Source organism: Aythya ferina (genome assembly GCF_964211825.1).
Source record: "Aythya ferina genome assembly, chromosome: 21".
Taxonomy (NCBI): Eukaryota; Metazoa; Chordata; class Aves; order Anseriformes; family Anatidae; genus Aythya; species Aythya ferina.
In genome coordinates this window covers 6,125,302-6,145,711 of record NC_140319.1, presented here as the reverse complement: position 1 = coordinate 6,145,711, position 20,410 = coordinate 6,125,302, and the positions used below count along the sequence as shown (strand labels likewise).

The 20,410-nt window shown below is 45.9% G+C and overlaps 1 protein-coding gene across 5 annotated transcripts in view; it reads left to right on the top strand.

Moving 5' to 3' along the window:
• The window catches only part of RERE (arginine-glutamic acid dipeptide repeats), a 223,897-nt gene that overhangs the window by 70,865 nt on the left and 132,622 nt on the right, over window positions 1–20,410 (top strand). For 4 of the 5 annotated variants that reach the window (XM_084495027.1, XM_084495029.1, XM_084495028.1 and 1 more), the window contains exons 2-3: window positions 431–901; window positions 17,579–17,649. In XM_084495027.1, the coding sequence (XP_084351153.1) occupies window positions 577–901; window positions 17,579–17,649 (396 nt within the window). In that variant the 5' untranslated portion in view covers window positions 431–576. Of the gene's footprint in view, window positions 1–430; window positions 902–17,578; window positions 17,650–20,410 lie in introns of those variants that run through there. The other variant, XM_084495030.1, reaches the window with a different exon arrangement.

The following is a 20,410-nucleotide window of genomic DNA, read 5'->3' as shown; positions in this document are numbered from 1 at the left end:
TTGTAACTGCTGGGTGATTTATTTCCACTTCATTCATTGCTGTAATCTCTGGATTACAGGTTAGCGCTGTTTCTGGAAAAGCATCTGGGGTTGAGGGAGGACTTCCCAGCAGCTTGTGCCGGCTCTGTAGGAAATGATTATCTTTCTGGAGGGAACAAAAGACTTTGTACATTTCTAAGAAGCTGTGAGATCTTTTTGAGGATGGAGATAACTTGTGAAGTATCAGTAAATTATTTGGAGCTATCAAGCTATCATTTCTGCCAATGCTTCAGAAGGGTTATCTTGTATTTTGCAGTCTGGTGTTTTTCCTACTAAATTGCTCTAGGATGTGGAGTTTTCTGTGTTTTATTTTTGATTTTCAGAAATGAAAAGCATGTTGAGTATTAACATGGTCTTTTTTCCTCTCTTTCCTCCCCGTTCCTCCTTCAAGAACCTTTTTAAAACGCTGGGGTTGTTGGAGTGGTTGAATTTTTCCTGGATTTGAGTGAGAAATTCAGAAGACTGAAGCCCAGGCTCACTGTCTACCTTTCACGGAGGCCCAGCCGTGAGAGGACAGAAGAAGGCACGTGGCGAATCATGACAGCGGACAAAGAAAAAGACAAAGACAAAGAGAAGGACAGGGATAGAGACCGGGACAAGGAGCGAGACAAGAGAGACAAGGTGAGGGAGAGTGAGAACTCGCGTCCTCGGCGGAGCTGTACGCTGGAAGGAGGTGCCAAGAATTATGCGGAGAGCGACCACAGCGAAGACGAGGACAACGACAACAACAGTGCCACCACGGAGGAGTCCACGAAGAAAAGCAAGAAGAAACCACCCAAGAAGAAGTCCCGATACGAGAGAACTGACAACGGTGAAATAACGTCGTTCATCACCGAGGATGACGTTGTATACAGGCCTGGAGGTAAGAAAATCTTAAGTTACATTTCCTTTTGAAAGTAATTGTTCACTTTCATGGGCGTAATCAGCTCATCTTTAAAAATGAGCTGTCCTTGTTTTGTTTTACTCCATTATCTGTGTGTTGTATGGGATTTCTGCCCAAGAATTCCTAAATGATGGAGGACACAGCTCTGAGCACCTTCATCTGAATTTTGAAGTTAGACCTGATCTATGCCAGAGAGTAGACGAGGTGGCACACAGATTTATCTTCCCACATTTCTGATCCGTTATTCTGTAAATCTAATTTATTTGCAGAGCTCCTCTCCCATCTTCTCTTTGTGTGATGTGAATCAGGTGACTTAAGATACCTGGTATCTCGTTAATCCCCCCAGGCCCTCAATAGCCAGCTAATGCCTGTGCCCAGCAGCTTATGTGTTGGTCAGAACCAGCAGTGTCAGTGTCAGCAAGTATCTGGGTCTTTTGAGGACAGAAGCAGAAGCTTGCGGTGTCCTCTGGGCATCTCGGACGTGCCACTTAATTACTGCAAAGTTCACATGAGGTTTTTAGTATTGTGTAAGGTTTCAAGGTCTGACCTGCAGCTGCTGCCAGCTAACTCCTTCCTCAAAATGAAGTTGTACTTGAAAAGTGCAGAGATGATTCAGCTGGCTCCATTCTTTATTTTTGAGTAGAAATTTCTGGGTTCGTTTATGCTGTATTTTAACTGAGTTAATTGCAGTTGTTTGTTCCACCACAAGGAATAGTTTTCTTTGCCTTCGCTGTTCAAAGCACTGGCTTAGGGACTCTGGTAGTTCAATATTACTTTGTTGTAAATGATCTCTGTGGTGTAGTAACGTTGCTGAAGCAAAACAGATGAATTCCAAATAAAATCCATGGAAACTAAAGAGGTAAAAATCTTGTCTGATTTTCTATGAGGTGCTGCGTATCTGAAGTACTTAAGTTTCATTGTATGGGTACAGATGTGTTTTAAATGCTCTCTCCAGGTGTAGGTTCTCTAAAATGCTACTTGTACGTGTGGGCAGCTGCAGCTGGGTGGTATGTATCCCGGCTGGGCTGAAATCATGCTGCTCCATCCCTGTTCTCCTGGACAGAAGGTGTAGCCTGCTTTCACACGGAAGGACCGGCGTTTGTCACAACAGCTCACCTACTGAAACACTTCATGTGGATCTTCTGAACGCTTTGAAGTGGTATTTTCCTCGTGTTCAGGACTTGTAGCTAAGTAATATTAGTTGCTTGAGCAGCAGCAACAGGGAGCCTGCCTAAGGATCAGATTTGGAGCAATCTTGCTGTCAGTGTCAGGAGATGAAAAATAGGAATATGTTAGGAACAGCTGTTGTGTGGGCCCAGCAGTACAATGCGATACGCTGGCTTCCACTGCAGAAAGACTTGGCTGAAAATTAAGATGGAAAATCACTGTGGTCTCAAGTTCCTTCTGGAGCAGAATGGGGAGGAATTGGCTTTTTTTTTCTCCCGTAGCTGCTGTGCTTGGAGTAGCTGTGATGTGGCGGCACCTGGATAGAGGCAGGTTTGCAGAGCAGCAGGAGCCACTCCTGTGGTTTTATCCAGAACCTGCATCTTTGCCAGCAGGTTGACAAAGGAGTTGATAAATGCTGCTAGCATGGGGAGAGCTTCAGCAACTGTGATTTATCTCCCCATGAGAGGCTGCATTCAGGAGAGATCTTCACGCACAGACAGTGGCAGGAGCTCCAGCAGCGGCTCACACCTTCTGCTCACCAGCGATCCTGCTGCAGGGGGCTCCATTTAAGCACTGCAGAGCAAGGTGAAACTTCCAACCTGCCGCAGCAGGAGCAGCTGAGTGCTGGCCCAGCATCTCTCGAGCCTCCTTCAGCTGTGAGGAGCACGTGTGGGTGATGCTGAGGGAGAGCAGCCTCCTCTCAAAGCTTTGTCGTGGCCGTGGCAGACCCGAAGCTGAGGGAGCTGGGTGCTCAGGGAAGTGCTCCCCTGTATATTGATGCTGCTTGGTGGGGTCACGAGGGGGCTGTAGGGTCTGGGAATGAGTTTGGGAGCTGGGCTGCTCAGTCTCAGCTAAGGGTAGTGCTGGCCACAGGCAGCTGCTGCTTCCTTGCCCATCTTCAGCTCTGGTTTTCCAAGTGAAACAACAAACGTGGTTGCACGTACATCTGTGCGCATCTAGTGAAGGGTGAGGAAAGCCAGAGAAGCACTAATTGGAGAGGTTTTGTACCTTGCTGTCATTTAAAAACCTGCTTACTGAATTTTATAGGTTTTGCTAGGAACTAGCATGAGATGTACCATTAAAACTTCAGTTCTGCTTGTTTTTTATGCTTTTTTTTTTTTTTTTATAAAAAATCCTTGCACCTGTCTTTTGTATTAAACTGCAGAGAACAACGAGAACGTATATTCTTAGTTAGCTGATTGTTGGAGGGATGGGAGCCTAGATGAGAAGTTAATTGCCTGGCTTGATTTTTTTTTAGTACTTTGTTTTTAATTGAAAACTTTATTTCCTAACAGGAGTGAGCTCTCAAATTCACACTCCAGTGCATAATGTGTTGTAAAGGACTTACAGTACGGACCGCAGAAGGAAACGTTAACTTCTGTCGTTTGGCTAGGTTAGGTATAGGGAGATGTATTTGTAGCTAAGGGTATAAATTACAGAAATTTTAAGAGGGATTAAGAGTTTAATGAGACTTGCCCAGCAAGGATTAGAAAGATGAAAGTTAAAGGTGTGTGCAGAATGGATAGCTGTCTTCAGCTCACATCTCTTAGGCCTTAAGGGAAGGAAATCCTTTCCATTTGTCTGATTCTGTCTGTTAAAGACTTTTATCTGATATGGACGGATGTTTAAAGTCTGCATTTCCTTTCTGTGAAGTTCTTGGTTAAAATCTTCCTCTCTGTCCCATTGCTGTGCAGCACTTAATCCAAGACTGGATTTTCTTTGTGCTAAGCTCAGCACTTATTTGAGTAACAGTAACTGTAAATAAATAGATAAGCGAGATCCTTGGATTTCTCTCAAATGAAAGGTTATGCTATATTGTTCCTGTATAAATACTGTTCGTATTAATTTACATGGATATAATGAATGTATGCAGAGCTTTAAACCATGCATTTAATTTAAATCTGAGTAGAGCTCCGAGACAACGCTCTGCAATTAATCTTCTCGGCTGCGTTGGAAAGCACACAGACCTAAAACCTCTTGGCCCACTTCCCCATCTGTCCTCTCCATTTTGACAGCCTCCCTTCCATTGCTTTCATGTCCGTTCTGTTTGCAATTTTGTCTCACAGTTCTTATTATCAAAATGGTTATGATAAATGATTTTTTCTTGCACAATGCGTGTTCACATTTGCTTCTAGGTTTCTTTAGCATGAGGTCACGATGGTGTAGGATCGTTGCATCAAGGCAGATTTCTTTTTTTGAGATCACCTAACACTGAAATTCCTTACGTTTCTAGGGCAGATTGACTCCCCCTGATGCTCCCAGCTTTTGCCAGACTACGGCGTGGTTCGAGAGGCTTGCTTTCCCATGCAGCTCGTATCCGCATGGGGAACACATGGCTGCTGGCTGTGTGGGTGTACTCCGGGGCTGTGTGGTTTTGTTGTGGAGGGTTTTTTTGCAGTTCCCCTTCCGTGATTGGCAGCCTGTAAGCAAATTTGAATACTTTGCTGCTCTGCTGTGCAAATCAGACCTTATAACTGCATCTGTTGTTTGGGTTAGGCAGTTGGTCTCTGTAGGATTTGCTATATAGAAGAACATATTGAAGTGCCTCTAACGGCTGTCAACCTATTGCACTGGACTTGGGCGGCGGAGGAGCTCGTGGAACAACTGCCCAGGCTTCTTCCAGGAACCCTGCTACTGCAAACACAGCTGAGAGTGGATTTCCTGGAGCCCCTGCGTTTGATAGCTGACTGAGGGACTGATTTGTCTGGCTGGAAGAAGGAGCTGTGTCAAACAGCAGGGTCAGGAACTTTTGTGATGCTGTCCAGAAATGGAAAGACGAAAGCACAGAGATGCTGCTGCTCTTGGGAACCTTTTTTCCACCATGTTCTTCAAGGCAACAGCATGCTTAATGTCATAAGGACCCTGGTGTGCGGAGGTGTTTTTATCATTTATTTTCAGCTCATTTTTAAACATAGGCATTTTCTTTTCAGTTTCCAATAAATTGCCCTTGTGAAGGAAATGGGTTAACGTTTCAGAGAACAGCCATAGCAAGAAAATCCGCATCAAAAGACCAGCTGATTCTGTGGCTGCTTTCATTGCCCCCTTCCTTTTTGTTCTCCCATCTCCTGCGTGCCTTTCTGGGGGGAGGAAGCTGTGTGGCCCCTGTCCATTTTCACTCAGGAAGGGGCCTGGCTGTGTCAGAGCCCTGGAATTTGGTTCTGGGGTTGTGGTGCTGCTGAGCACGCTGCCGTGATGGCCCCGTGAATGCTGGACTGGAAAACCAAGCTGGATGGAAGTTGAAGTTGATTTGGAAGCAAGCTGACTTGCTCTGTCACCTGGGGATGAGGACAGCGCTGTTTGCTCTGCCTACGTAGAAACGTTTAAAAGGATCTGCAGGGATTAAAAGGATTTCTGCGGCTCTGTTCCTGCGATGACATCAGTAGCTATATAAACAGCACAGCCGCAAGAGGAGTCAACGCCAGGTGAGGGGAGGTGAAATGCCTCTGCTGGGAGAGTGCACCAGAGGACTTCTGTCTTTTTCTAGCCCTCTGGCAAAGGGCTTGGCAAGGAGATAGGTGAGAGCCTCTGCCCCGGGTGGGGAGAGGTGGACACAAAGCCGGGCTGGAGGCACTGGGAGCGGGACAGGCGGCGATGCTGTGCGGGGACAGGCACACCAGCCACACCTTGCTGTCTTCATTAGCTTCCAAGAAGGACAAGAGACTTCTGTCTCAGGATATTATGCCCTCCTGTCATCCGTCTGGGGTTTGGCCATATGCTTCTCCACATGGGCTGGCTGTAGTCAGGCATCTGCTCCTAGGTCCAGTTGGAATATGCAGCTCGGCAGCTCAGCGTAGCCATAATGCAGTATCACAGGCTTCAGCATTCATTTAGTCTTTAAATGGCTTCAGTAGTCAGGAGGTTTTTGATTTCTGTAAATCACGAAGGACAGCAGTATGTTGGCCTCTGTTAATGAGCAGAAAGTGTCTTAACGAACCTGCGAGTGATGCTGCTGTGACAGCGCCTGGGTTCTGTGCTTTGGTTTTGGGAGGTGCCTGTGTAAACACCGAGCACTTCCTATATTTAATGTGTAAAAATGAAACAAATGACCCTGAAGTGCTTCCTTTTGCCTGCTGGGGATGGCAGTTAGTTATCATATCCTTCTCAAATACCATTTTGTATTTGGAAGAGTGAAGGAGAAGCAGGCTAGATAGTCTCCTTTTGTCTGGGGTAGCTATCCTCATCTGCTCTAAGGAGATCTCCGGATGTTTCTAGGTGTGTGCAGTCTAACATTTGGGAAGAGCCCTAGGACCTTGGTGCCTGTTAGTGGTGATAACAGTTGTGCCATCTTTTTGCTCCTTACCTGGTAGTGCAGGTGCTGCCAGAGGCACGCGGGAGGTTTAGCAGTGTGGGGATGTTTCTTTCCAACCCTGAATGCTCAGGGAAGAGAGCTCTCAGCTGCAGGAGAGCAGGAAGGCTGATTTAGGTCCCTATTTCTTCTGATAATGATACTGAGATCTTCATCTTACGGTAAGAAAACTGGGAGCTGCCTTGGAGATCTAAAAACCAACTGTTTTGACTGTTCTGGAGGCGTAGCTTGATGTCACCAGTTCTGCTGGATTTCTGTCCCCAGAGCTGTTCAGGAGGCACAACTGCAACCGAGCAAACTGCTGACACAGCTGTTTGCATCTGGAAACCCCCAGCAGCTTTACAGAAACCAAACAAAAAAAAAGCTAACCAAGTAAACAGAGAGAGGAAACACTTTTGTTTTAAGTGGTACGTTGGTATTTGGGTTGGAGAACGTCAGTGGAATTGCAGTGCAGGCATTTGGCTCGCTCCCTGCCGGTGATTGGCTTCTATTTGACATTGACTCATGTGTTTGTCAGCCTTCCAGATGCTGCCTTCTATTTATTCTGACAGCTTCACCAGCTGAGAGAGGCGGGCACGCCAGAATTAAAATACACAACTACATGTATGAATTATGTATTTGCTATCAACCTTGAAGTTCTGGCGAGTTTTTTTTAGATCTGCAAAAATGCAGGGAAAAAAAAAAAAAAGTAATTCTGGGAAATCTTTAAAATCTGAGTTGTACACTTGGACAGAAGGAAGAAATAGAATGGAAGGACTTGGTTCAGCCGTGCGTTGTGATTTTGGGAGGTCTGTGAGCAGCCTGCTTTCCTGTCTGTTGCGTGGATCGGCCTGCTTTGCACGGCGGTGCGCTGCTGAACGCCTGCCTGCGTGCTCGGAGCCTTTGCCACCATCTGCTTGCCTCGGGAGCTTTGGAGCTGAAGTGAGCGCGTATTCTGGCACTGTGCACGATGTATTTCCCTCCTCGTTTGCAAATCTGTTATTGTGATGAAGCTAGAGCACTGAAATAACCAGGTATTTGGTGACAGACTTGGAGCTGCTGGGAATAGGAACAACCTGAAGAGCCATACAGCTTAACGTGCTTTGAGTTCCCTTGTTCTGCACGCCGATGCTGCTGTGTTTGCAACCTTGCTGCGTAGGGGAATGGTGATGAAGCAAGCTCTGAACAACCTGCTGGAAGAAGAGATCATCTTTGACTGCTGATTTAGTGGAAACAAATGCAGCGGTAATTAAAAGACAGAAAAACTAGAGCAAAGACCTGGAGAAGTAGTTGGTCAGACATAAAACACCAGGAAGGTTAACAAAGTGTGTAAAAGCACTTAAAATGTATACAAGCATCACAGAAGCTTTCTCCTCTGAAGTTGAAATCCACAGAGAACAGTTTCCACGTGCAGCTGAAATGTGTGCTATTCTTGTTCATCCCTGTTGGGTTCTTTTTATTTATAACAGCCGCTGTAATTTGTTTGTATTTTCAAAATCTGAGATTTTATTTCCCAAAAAATAATTATTTTTTTTAAAGATAGAGTGGGTGAATAATAGTATTCCTAGAAAATAATTAGGCTGAATTACTTTTAACTAATTCTTCTGTATGCAGGCTGCTAGCAGAAAACAAGCCCAAGTGAGTATGTTGTAAGACACTGTGTTCATGTCTACTCTGGTATCATCATTGAAATATCAAAAATATTATTCAAGGTAACACGTGAGCTCACTGCAGTGTCTGCTGCATGCAGTACTCTCTGTAACGTGCTCCCTGAGGAGCTTGTAGTGAAAACTAAACCAGTTTGGTAAAGCAGGGGTGCTGCGGAGCTGTTGCAGAGTGGAGGAGGAACTTCCCTTGACGGCCTTGCTGGTAAGGTGCTTATTTGTGTCTGCCACTGCCGCTCTAATGAAAGCTTGGGCTTTAATTACCATAGGTAATTGTAGGACACGGATGTGAGAAGCTCTGCAGGCTGGCTTAGGGAATGATTTTTGCAGAGGGGGAATGGGAGAAGATGGTGCCTGACCATGCAGTAGGGCGTTAGGGGAAGGCAGCGTGCTGCTACAGAGTCAGGCAAATGGCAGTGTGGAAATAAAACCCAGGGCGTGGGGAGCAAGTGGGGGAAGTTGGGCAGAGGGAAGGGATTCCTTGAGGTCGTGGTTTTCAAGGAGGGAAAGTGGAGTCTGCGGCTGCAGTAACTGCTCCTGGCCTGTCCCCAGTTTATTTCACTTAAGAGTTGTAATGTATTAATTTACCAGCTGCATTTCCTACTATTGCCTGGTGGAAGGTGCCACACATTCTGTTGGCCATGGAATGAAAGAGAACGTGGCCAGTTCTGGTGGCAATACCTGTGCCAGGTGTGCTCCTAACGCTCCTTGTAACGTCTGTGCTGGGAGTGATGCAGCTCGCTTTGTGCTCCAAGCAGACGGTTGCTTAGACATTTTATTTGCATTGTTTGCTTAAGAAAGGAATATACCAATATGTAGACATGATTTTATTTTTCTTTGGTTTAAAATGAAGTTATGCTTGTGTTTTTATTGTGGTAATTGTATTCCTCTTTCCTTAAAAGCAAGGAAATCTTTTTTTTTTTCTCCCTGAAGTGGGCATCTCTTGTTGAAGCAGCTGTCTAGCATACTAGCTTAATTATTTTGCTTTAAAATGAAGGAAAAAAAAAAGTAACATCACCATGTCAAAGCAACATGAACGCACTTCTGTAGGATCAGCCTTACAGCTGCTGCACTAATTTATTCTGTTAAAGGCATCTCGGGGCGGTTCACAAATTCAAACAATAGGAGAATAATTTCAGAAAATGTGTTATTTGATTGTTTTTTAAATACAGATGTCTTTTTCAGTGCTGCCAGTCTTGAGTTAAAAGAAAAAAAGCAGGTAGCTGAGCATCAGGTTAGCAGCCAGTAGGGAGAACATCACTGAAGCTTCCTCGCCTGGCTGTCAGCGTGTGCATGGCAGCCTGTAGGTATCTGTGTGGTGGTGTAGCATGTTGGGCTGTAATTAACAGAAGGGTGGCTAAGGGGGAGAATTTAAGCAACCAGTTGGTGTTTGTGACAGGCTTGGGAATAGATGGGTTTTCTCTTCCGAGCCGTCTTGGTGCACTTGCTTAGCAGGGTTATAATTATGCAGGGTCCAGCTGAACAACTTCTGGAGCTCAGAGCCATGCTGAGATGGTGTAGAAATGAAGGGATGGAAGGAGGACGAGAGCATCCCAGCCTTTATCTGTGATGCAGAGCAGAGCCCCAGTCCCCAGACCTCTTGAGGTTTTTGTCCCCATCAGCCAGTTGCATGCTGAGCCCTGGGATGTTGCAGAGATTTGTTGGATGGTTTGGGGGAGACCTTAATGTTTGTGGTGGTTTTGTGTTATTCAATGCTTACATCTCAAATCTCAGGGAGATCCTCCGTGGCGATCGTTCTTCCTTAGGAGTGTTGTATACGTTGCACACCAAGGATTTTAATTGGGAAAAAAATGAGGATCTCTTAAAAAACAAATAAAAACTGGAGTCACGTAGCTGTGTGGTACGTTTGTGGTGCTGCTCGTGTTTTGTCTTGCACAGTGCTTTATAAATAAGTGGCCGTGAGGAGCTGTTGACGTGCATCCAGTCGGGGCTGGGAGACAGGTGGCCAGGTAGGCATTTGGAAGGCAGCAGCGAGAAGTGTCAGGAGCCAATGTTGTGTCATTATCAAAAGTGCTCAGAGCAGAAGAGATTGCTTTAAATGGGACGTGAGCAGTAACCCTTATCTGCTGCTAAAGAAGGAGCTCTTAGGCTGAATGGCTGTTTTGGAAATGACATTTTTAGTGGCCTGCACTATTAATACCCCTATTCTTTCCACATATTTAATTGAAAAAGAAAACCTATTCAAAGACAGGAGGATCTCCTACTATGAATTAGCAGCCGAGCCCCTGCAAGGAAGGGCTGAGCCCTTCTGTCGGTGCACGTTTTGGTAGCAGCAGCACGCATCGTGCAGGAGGAGCTGTGCACGGTGTCGTGGGCGTGCGTGGCAAGTGTGGAAAAATAATTGGTGTGGGAAATGCTGGAGCTTGGTGCCTGAGCTGCAGAACAGTTGCTTTTATAAAATTGGGAGCTGCAGACTACAATTAACTGTCATTAATTTTGTTGAATAGAAATATGTTCCATTTATTGTACAATCAGGAGCTAGGCTTGAATGAGTTTAAATAGATGAAATCTAAATTATACTGACAGTCCATTAAACAGCAGCAGAAACCCTTTAAAGAAAATGGATTCGCTATGATACCAGTTTATAATAAAATCATTTGCCAAATAAGAACTACAGTCCAGGCATCGGGAATACTCCTGTGAGTTTCAAATGAACACAGTAAATTGCTTGAACCATTTATTGCAGAACAGGGCTCGAGCACATTGTTTCCTGACAAGGAGCCAGCAGCGTTGCTTGAAATCTGCTCAGCAGGCAGTGACACCGAGAGATCAGCCCGGCAATTTGTTTGTTGTCAGCCGTGGAGGGGGAAGAGGTAACGGCACAGCTCCCTGCCTGCCAGCAGGAATATTTTGCTAGGTAAAAGCACACATCTCGGGGTCCCGGTGCATTCCTCCTCGTGTTTAAGCCTGGTGTTAAAGCACCGTGCTGGATGTGTTGCTGGGGTTAGAGCTGCTTCCAGCGCTCGCCTTCCTTTGCAAGGGTGTAGGGTTTTTGTTTCTGGAGCACCAGCAAATTCGGATCTCAGCGCTCAGAGCTCACTGAATGTTGAGAATTGTTATTCTGAGCCCGTCTAAGGTAGCACTTGGCTATTAATGACCTGTGTCTGCTGATGTCCTTCTCTTAATTGCATTTATTTAACTTTCTGGGTGGCGGTGAAGGGTTGGGGCAGGTAAGTACTGTGACACTGGGTCTGGTTGCAGCAGAGAATTTGGGGAACCATTGGGGTGGAACCACTCACCACTGGGGGCAAGGGCAGCTGAGCTCTTTGTTTCAGGCACCTCTATTATGGGATGTAAATACCTTTTATGCATGTGCCTCCCAAAGGGTTAGGGACCATCTCGGTAATGGTTTTCCTTTTTCTATTATTTTTTTTTAACCCAGTGTGGTAGTGGTGGAGCAAGCACAGGGTTTGCCTGGCCACTTTGCTTTAGTTCCTCAAATGCACCGCAGGGATTTCTGCTGCATGCACCTGAATCTGTAGGTTGAGAGGAAGTGGGATAAGTGCTTGTTTTTATAAAAAGGAAAAAAAAAAAAAGAAAAAAGGCTGCCCTGCCTACCTCTACAGTAAGGTAGAAGCACTGGATGCAGAGAACAGGCAGGGGAGGCATTCACAGAGCATGGTTTTAGCACACTGGCCGAATAGGAGCCGGCACTGCGTGAGCTGTTTGGACTCGGTGTCTGCTGAGCCCTGTCCTCATTTCACCGCTGTACCTGACTCGGTGAAAAGTGACCGTTTGCACATCCGGCATGCAGTTTGTCAGAACATCCAACTCTGATGCAGAATAGCCAAAGAAAAGGAGAACGAGGGAGAGTAAGGTACTGGGCTGTCAAAACTGGGCAATGCGCTCGACCTCTGGTTGCTTGCAGCTGGGCCCTGAGGTCTGGCAGGGTGCAGGCAGCTCCTTGTCGGTGGCTTTCAAGGAACATCTTGGAAGTGAGCGCTGTGCAGAGCGCCCGAGGCTTTATTGCTTGGGTGATGCAAGTGTTGACTCATTAGCTACAACCCCAAAGGATTAATGGGGAAGATGGTTACCAAATAAACTGCTTTCTTTAAGCTGATGAAGGTTCATGTGCTCGGTGAGGTCGTGGCTTGTGTTATCAAAAGATCTTTAAGCCTGTGTGTGTGAGCTCTAATTTTAAAAGCAGCTCTCCGTGTGGGCACGCTGACATAACCCTTCAAACCAGGGCACTTGTGGTGAGCAGCAAAGCCCGAAGGAGCCGTGGCTCCATGCCACGTGCCCTAGAAATACTTGGACTCCAGGGGAACGGTTTACATGGAATAGGAACAAAAGCAAATGCACTCGGGGTGGAGAGTGCAGTGAGTCTGTGTGGGGAGCGTAGGTTTCTTTCCATTGCAATTATAGCAGTTGAAGGTTATGGAGAGCTGGGCTTTTCTTTTTATTGGAGAGCTTGGGTTATCAGCAAGTGTGGTGCAACAGGTCAGGGCTGAGGACGAGGTTTTGGAGGCTGTTACCTTGCTGTGGAGGAAGGCAGTGTGTGGGTTTGTAGCACAGCCCATTCCCTGTGCCTGCTGGCCTCACGCTTCCCCTATGTACTCGTTGACACAGGATGCTGACAGTCCTTCTGCACGAGCAGGTAACTTGTCCTGCGCCTGCTCTGGTGATGTTCACAGCAATGTTTTTTGCTTTCTGTAGCTGATCAGGTAGCTTACCTTGCAGCAAGTCCCTTGTCACACTGTGGTGCTGATATAGGGTACATAGGATGAGTTCCCCAGTTGGAGGGGACGCTGTCCCCAGTGCTGCCGAGTGGCTGTGGGTGCTGTTCAGTCGTGCCAGTGATGTGATTGCCTCGCTGGAGGGTCCTGAGCCGTGCCCAGCAAGCCACATCCCCATGTTGAAGGCTGAAGGAGTCCTTGCAGAGGCGGAGCAGCCAGCACAGGTGGTGGAAGCGATTGATGGAGCTGTAATGGGCTATAGGAAAGAGTAAATGACCAGGAAGGGAAGGTCCAGTTGTGTGGATGTGACACTGAACCATGTTTAAGTTAAGATACGTACAGAAAAGCATTTCTAGTCAGTCTGGGTGTTGTTGGGCTTTTTGAAGTGGAGAGGATTGACTGGTGGTGGAAGTGAATATTAATATTGCAGGAGCAAGTAGATAGCTGAAATGCACCTGTGCTGTGGATTCCTTTCGAGAATAATAGATGTTGAAGCAACTGCCCAGAGTGTCTTTGAGCTGTCTGAAGGAAGAGTGCATTTGGGTCCATCGTGTCTTAGGCTGACAAACAGCCTCGGGCTTCAGCCTTCCATTTAGCACACGGCGTACGTGTCACTGAAGCTGCATAAAACTGCTGAGCAGTAAAAATTCAGAAGCAAGTGAACTTGTCTGTGTGAGGAGCATCTTTATTCCGGGACTTTTTTTTTTTTTTAAGCTGTTTCTTCTTGAGAGATGGGGCATCTTCTGCAGTCAGCACGAAGTGGCGGTAGCAGCTCAGACACAGAGCAGCCTGCACAGCAGCACTGAGAATCGGCTGAAGTTGTCAAAGTCCATGCAAAAGCTCTCTGCAGCCACACACAGCTGAAATGTTGCACAAGTAGGTGATCAGGGGAAAAAAAGGGTGCAACAACACGTTCCAGTAGCCACTCCTGTAGACTCACCTTCCTTTTTTTTTTTCATGGCATAAGTCTTATCAGTGCAGGTTTGCATTTGGAAAACAATGCGCAGTTGGGTTTTGTCACCTGGGTCCATGTAGCCGTTCTTCAAGATGATGTATTTGCATTTAGGATCTCTGGTAAATGGAAGTAATTGCTTTTTATGGTGAGTTCTGAGCGGCTAATGTGGCTGCATCCATAACTGTTCCTCCTCCTGGCAGTTTTCCAGTTTCTATCTCTCTCGGCATTTCCTTGCACCCGAATTAACTTGTTTTCTTATCTCCTCGGCCTCCATTGCTTTGCAGCCGCCCTAACTGGATGTCATCTTTGTTTTTCACGTTGGCAGGCAGCCAGGTGTGCCTTTCCCTGCTGCAACAACCCAGCGAGTCGACGTGTTTGCTATATCCGTGGTAGCTGCCAGATTCCGTTCCTTTGCTTTTGTCTGCACCGTTTCAGGGGGCTGCTCAGCCGTTTGTTCAGCAGGCTGCCGGAGAGCACCCAGCCAGGGAGGCTGGAGGAACTGAGACATTACGGAAAAAGAATGGGGGAAGTTGGTTCCTGTATCTGAAATCTTATAGCTTTTTATCCACATTCCCCAGTGCATCCTGAAAGAATTACCCTGTGTGGGTGAGAATCCGTTCTAGCAGGTAATTCACCAGCCAGGACCCGGTTGGAACGAGCAGAGGGCTGTCCGAACGGAAAGATTGGGCAAAGAAACCCGGAATAACAGAAGAAAGGGCAGGAAAATATGGATTTCATAAGGCTCAGGTGTGATGGCTGCTGAGTAACTACACTGAAGCACACCCATCAAGGTGAAGAGGCGAGGAGGATGCGTTTGGTGCTTACCTTCCAAGAGAATCACTGACAATTTCTGTAGGATTTTGAGGATTTAGGGTGAAAAGTGCTGTATGAGTTAGAAGCAGAGTAGATTACAGTTCTTCTGGTGTTGATGGTTGATTACATATATGATATTTCAAGCTTTTAAAATGCACATATGCATGCTGTTGCGACAGCTGCTGCGATCCGAGCTAGAAAATATGGAATTTGAAATTGGTCATTTGGGAGAGGCAAATTGGGCTCAATCTGAATGGAAGTAATTCGGCGTAATTCTACTGAGATACCGGGGGTTGTTATATCGGAATGCTTGTAATAATTTTCTTATTAAAAAAGAGAAAACACTGTAGTGTGGTTCACATCCATCAGCCTTCTTTTGAGCCTCTTGCTGCAAGGCGTTGGGTTTGTCACGCCACCGATAGGCAAAACAAGCAGCAGGAAACTGCAAACTGATGCTGCTTGTGTGGGTACCTGCATAGCCTTGCTGTCTAGCATAGTTTCCTGGGACCCCGTAATTAATTGAGGCTAATTTAGTAAATACTTGGTGTGCTCTAGCATTGTGTCCTCCTGACCGTGTCTCCTCCTCTGCTCCAGTGGTGGTGGTGGAAAGGACTCACAATAAATTGTGTGAGTTAACTCTTCCTTTCCATCTCCTTTTACTGCCAGTATTCTTTGCTCTAAAACTTAACCTTATTTAATGCTTATAATGCATTTTTTTCCCAAACACCTGCCTTTGTGGTGATAACTGTTTCACTCCGCAGTCGGTTGCGTTATCCTGCTGCTTCCCAGCACCAATCCCAAATGTACTTGGGGTTAAGTTCCCTTCAGGTGGCCACCTGGTAGGCAGGTGACAGCCACATTGAAGCACAATTCTTCGTTTTGTTGGCATTTTTGTGTTAAAAAGAGCCATACAGAAGTTCCCAAAAGAGTCCAGGCCCCATATGGGCTGTAACTGACAGATTCTAATCCCAGGTTTTGGGATTCTAATCCCAGCATGCGCTCATGGGACACCCCTGCGATCCAGTCCATGAACCTGTGCTCCATGGGTTCAGGGTTTTTAATTCAAGGAGCTGCCCGATGTGTTCCCCACGAAGTAGCAGTTGTGCTAAACGGGGTTTCTTTTGAAGAGGAGGAGGTAACCTTTTCCCATTTCTCTTTTAAAAGCCCCTGCTACTTAAGCTCTCCTAGCAGGGCTCTGGTGACAGTTGAAGTGATTGCTTTTAGCTGTTTGCCAGCTCTCATGTTCTCTGGGGACGTGGGCCGCGGCGAGCCGCGCTTGTCAGCTGGAGAGCTCCTTTCTGCAGACGTCAGGGTGACCTTCTGCCTGACTTTGATACTTATGTGCTCTGGCACCAACCTGATTTGTAACCTCCTGAAGACCAGCATCTTTTCCAGTCGAGACCGAAACGCTGGTTGGTAAAACTGAGAACCACCTTTGTCTTTGAATTGCTGCCACCCGATGTGCAACTGCAGCTGGCCTCCCCAGCAGGCTTGAATCGAGGCTGTACGTACGGGTTATTTGCTGATCTACAGGGAAAAGAGGCACTGCTGCTCTGCTTGCGTGGCTTTGCAATTAAAAAAAGTGTTAATTTGGTGGGTAGTGTGTATAATGAGGGTGCTGGAAGTGAGCAGTTGGGATGTGAGACGCAGCATGCCTGGCTTCCAGGTGTAATGCTTCTGGGACTGCTCATTTTTAGAGACCTGGGCTACGAAGCCTCGATGTGCTGCTGACACGGGGCAATCCAGGCAGTGCAGGCCGACGGGCAAATTCTGGAGATGATCTGGAACAGTACTCAGGAAGATGAAGGTATAGAAAAGGAGGAGAAAGGGAAAGAAAGGATTTCATAGCTTGATTTTAAGTGACTGGTAGAAAAGCTGGGATTGCTGCCTGCTTTTCTCCTTCTGGTCTCACCACTGAGATGGAAACAGGCGTCTTCTGGTTATGGCATGAGGTATTGGAGGGTAACTCAAAGCTTCATTTCCTTGCTTTGCCCCAAAAAATCACCAAATCCAACAACCAAACAACAAAAACATCCCCAAAAACGGGGGGTGAAGCACAAATGATGCTGCTGCATCCTTAGGAGTGGTCTTTGAGGAGCGTAAGAACTAGAAACTGCTCGTTTTGAGTAGCTTCAGGGTTTTCCAAGGCAGGAAGCAAGGCTTCAGATGTGTTTTTGAATGTGCCTGACAAAAATCTGACCTTATTTATTTTTAGAAATTGTGGGTAGGTTCATGGAGAATCATGCACAGCATATCTGGTGTTCTTTGTGTCCTCTGTCTATGAACAGCAGTCAGCTCTCCGAAAATAATAGGAGAACACAATGATTGTCCCTTAAATACCTGCTTGGCTTTGGGAGCAGCCTCTCTGCCTTCCAGCAAGCCGTGTGCAGACACGGTGATTTCTAAGGGCATCATCGTTAATCAGGCAGTTCCTCCCCATCCATGCTGTAATTTTATTCCGAGGCACTGCTTTTGTTGCAATTATTGCCGAGACTGTTTTTAATACAACAAACCTTATTTTACAGCAACCTTGCAGAGTCCAGTTGTCAAAAGCAAACCAAAATAATTACTCTGTCTCTGTCATGTCAAATGTAATTTGAGAAAGCACAGCTCTTCCCTGCGGTAAATCTAATTTAGTTTGCTGTATTTCATCTGCGATTGGTTGCCTTGGTTTTCTTTACAATTAGAAGAGAAAATATGTTAGTGCTAGCTTCCTAATACCACCTTAGCCACAAAAGATTTGATTAGTTTCCTGTCTTATTTTGCTCTGGTTCATAGGTTGTGACCTGGTCCTTCTATTAACTGCTTTCACAGTGGGCTGCTCTGACTTCCTTTGTTTATCTAGCAAAATGTCTATTCAAATCAAAATTATTTTATGCCGCTAAATTCCCTTATTTATCATCATAAAGCATCTAGTTGCTATTTTTAGATCACACTTGGAATAAATTACATGGCATGCAAATGAAATGGTGGCTCTTTCTAAGCATAGGCTGTTTTGAATTTATCCTGTTTTTGTGGTCTTTCTTTGAGGCACAGAAGTTAATTTCCATTATTTTAAAATCTTGTTTTTTAAAGATTGCGTATATATTGAAAGTCGCCGGCCGAATACGCCGTATTTCATCTGCAGCATTCAAGACTTCAAACTGGTAAGAAAAATTTTCACATCTCCTCCTTCTCCTTTTCCCTGCCCCGTTCTCCGGTGAGCTGGCAATGTTCCTAGCCTGCATCTCTTCCCGTAGCTCCCGAGGAGTCCTTCCAGCTTCCAAAATAGCAGGAGTTTTGCTGCTAAGACCGAGATCTGTGCTTGTGTAGACGTAGTTAATTGACGAGGCTCTAGAGTTGGAATTGTGGGCTGCTTTGTTATAAATCCCCAGGGAAATGAGCTTGGAGTTGGGTGCTCTCAGCGAGCTGGGGCTCTGAGCTCGTGGTTTTTCTTGGGCTGTGCCTCTGGCTGTAGGTCAGCTAACCCAGCTACGGGAGCGAAGCTCAGGGGCTGGCTTCTGGTTCATCTCAGCTCATCGACGGACTGCGAGGAGATGCAAAGATGCTAGGCCAGCGGGACAGTGTCTGTTGATGAGAAATAATGTCATGTTTAAGAACCATGTAGCACTTGCTTCTTTTAAAAGCAGAAAGCTGGGGACCTGTGCCAGAACAAAGAGTTGGAGTTGCGGTTTGCCCCTTTTTATCTCAATCACCTAAAAACACAAAACATTTCCTTCTTGGTGCAGCACAGAGCAGCCCTTGCTTGGGGCGGTGAGCAGGAAGGCACTGCCTGTAGGACAGGCACGGCCCCTCTGCTTCCTTTGCCTTGTGCCCTGCCAGAGCAGGGTGTTTGAGAAAAGCAACCCACTGCTCATCTTGTGGGGAGCCCGCAATATGGAGTAAGCTGACGTGCTAGCCATGTGTGGTTACAGGTGTAGCTCACCTACTGTTTGTTGTCTTCAGAATTCAGCTTCTGCCAGGCTTTCTTACTCAGATCTTCCACTTCAATCCTTAGAACTTTATTTTTCATGAGACCACAGTGGAGCAGAGCTTTTAGACTTTCTTCAGTGTTGACGTCCTTGCTACCGGTTGGCACTTGGCTTTCTCCCGAGCACATCTCTGTGCTCCCTCCTGCTGATTTTTTAAGGAGATGTTGGGTTTTTAGTTAATGTAGCTTCAATTGTTAGAACCTATTTATACTGCTCTTGCCCATCAGCTGGTGCTTTTGTGTTTGAAAGGAATTCCAAGGTGCTGCAAGGCTGCCATTTGGGGCAGAAGGTCCTGCTGAGCTGCGTTGCTTGCCCAGGGCATTAACAGCACCAACAGCTGAAGCTTCTTTTGTCAGCATTGGTCTAATGCAACACGTTAAAGCTCACTGTAACACTCTGTGGGAAGGGCATTACATGATGTTTTAGTGCCTTTTTTTTAAAAAAAAAAAAAAAAAAAAAAAGTGAGGTTTCTCTTTTCTCATGTTTTCAATGTGCAAAGGATATGACATCAGTGTTGCTGGCAATTTTCTGTATTTTGAAATGGAAATAGTACCACTGCTTTATGTTTACTTTTGCCTGCTCTGAGGTCTTATTTTTTTCCCTGCTGGATTTTTCTTGCTGACATAATGCATAAAAGGAACTTGTAGAAATGACAGAACCAAAAAACCCCCAACCTTTGATGCTGATTATGCTTGCAAAGATGAATTTTCAGTGCATTTGTCACTGTTGATTTTTCTGCTGGGGAAAGGAAAGATGTACAGTGGAAAGGACACTTGATTTCTCCTCTCCTAGTGCCAGATACCAACAGGAAAACAGTCTTGTTTTGCCTTCAGCTGAACATGTCAAGTGAAGCAGGGAAGAAAAAGTCAACAGCTTTGAAATGTCGCCTACTAATTAAGTACATTATCATTTTGGTTATCATAAATACAAGGTTTGGGCTGCACGTATGAGTCTTAGCCTACACTTCCCAGTGCTCTAGGTGCAGTTCAGACACAAAAGTGGAGTTTTATTTTTATTTTTAACCGCTAAAAAGGTGTGGGGAGGAGTTGAGATGACAACTGCTGTCTGATATATGCGCACAGTTTCTTGCAGGGTAAAAAGGGTCAGTCCTGGGAAGAGGCTCGAGTGCTGTTCAGTTGTATTCTTCAAGTAAATTGGAGTTCAGCTTGCTCTTTCCAGTAAGACCTTAAATCATAGTTGGATATGGGTTTAAGATTATTACAGAGCTAGGAAGAGGTTTTATGAAGCCTACTGTAGCATTTAAGCTTCCTACATTTGACGAACAGGTCGAGGGAGGCAAAGGAAGCAGAAGAAAATACTGAAATAATGCTACGTTGCCTCTGAATGGCCTCCCTCCCTCTCATGTTATTAGTCGTATTAGAAAGCGCATCTCTCTTTTAGAGCTGTTTTGCCTGCTTCACTTTAACAAATAGCAGAGCAATTTAGCAAAATGGGGAGAAATTGCTTGCAACTTGAGGTTGTACCGCTCCACTAGTGCAGATGCTACAAATGTTGGAGCAGTTTGTATTCTAGGGGCTAGGGCTGGTGGCACAGAGGAGCCAGTAACAGGTTTTCTGATGTGCTCTGTGCAGTTCCAGCAATTACTGCAGGTACGCTGGCATAGTGCCTCGCATTAGTTCATACTTTCATCATTGGTTTCTCTTGCCGTTAAGATGAATCCAGCCTACTAAAACTGATACTAGAGGAGCAGTTCTCTTGCTTTCCCAAAGAACGATTGCACTTCACCAGTGGCCATAAATTCCTCCTGATGAAGCTTTACTTACTGCTGTTTGTCAGCTGTCTCTATTCCCTCCTGCTTTTTGTTGCTCTGTGCTGCTTCTCATGAAGCAGAGCTGTGATGCTGCTGACATTGGTTGTTCCCTTTGAGTTACTGGCTCTTGTTTTAGGATAAACTGGGGCTGGGAGGAGGAGCAGC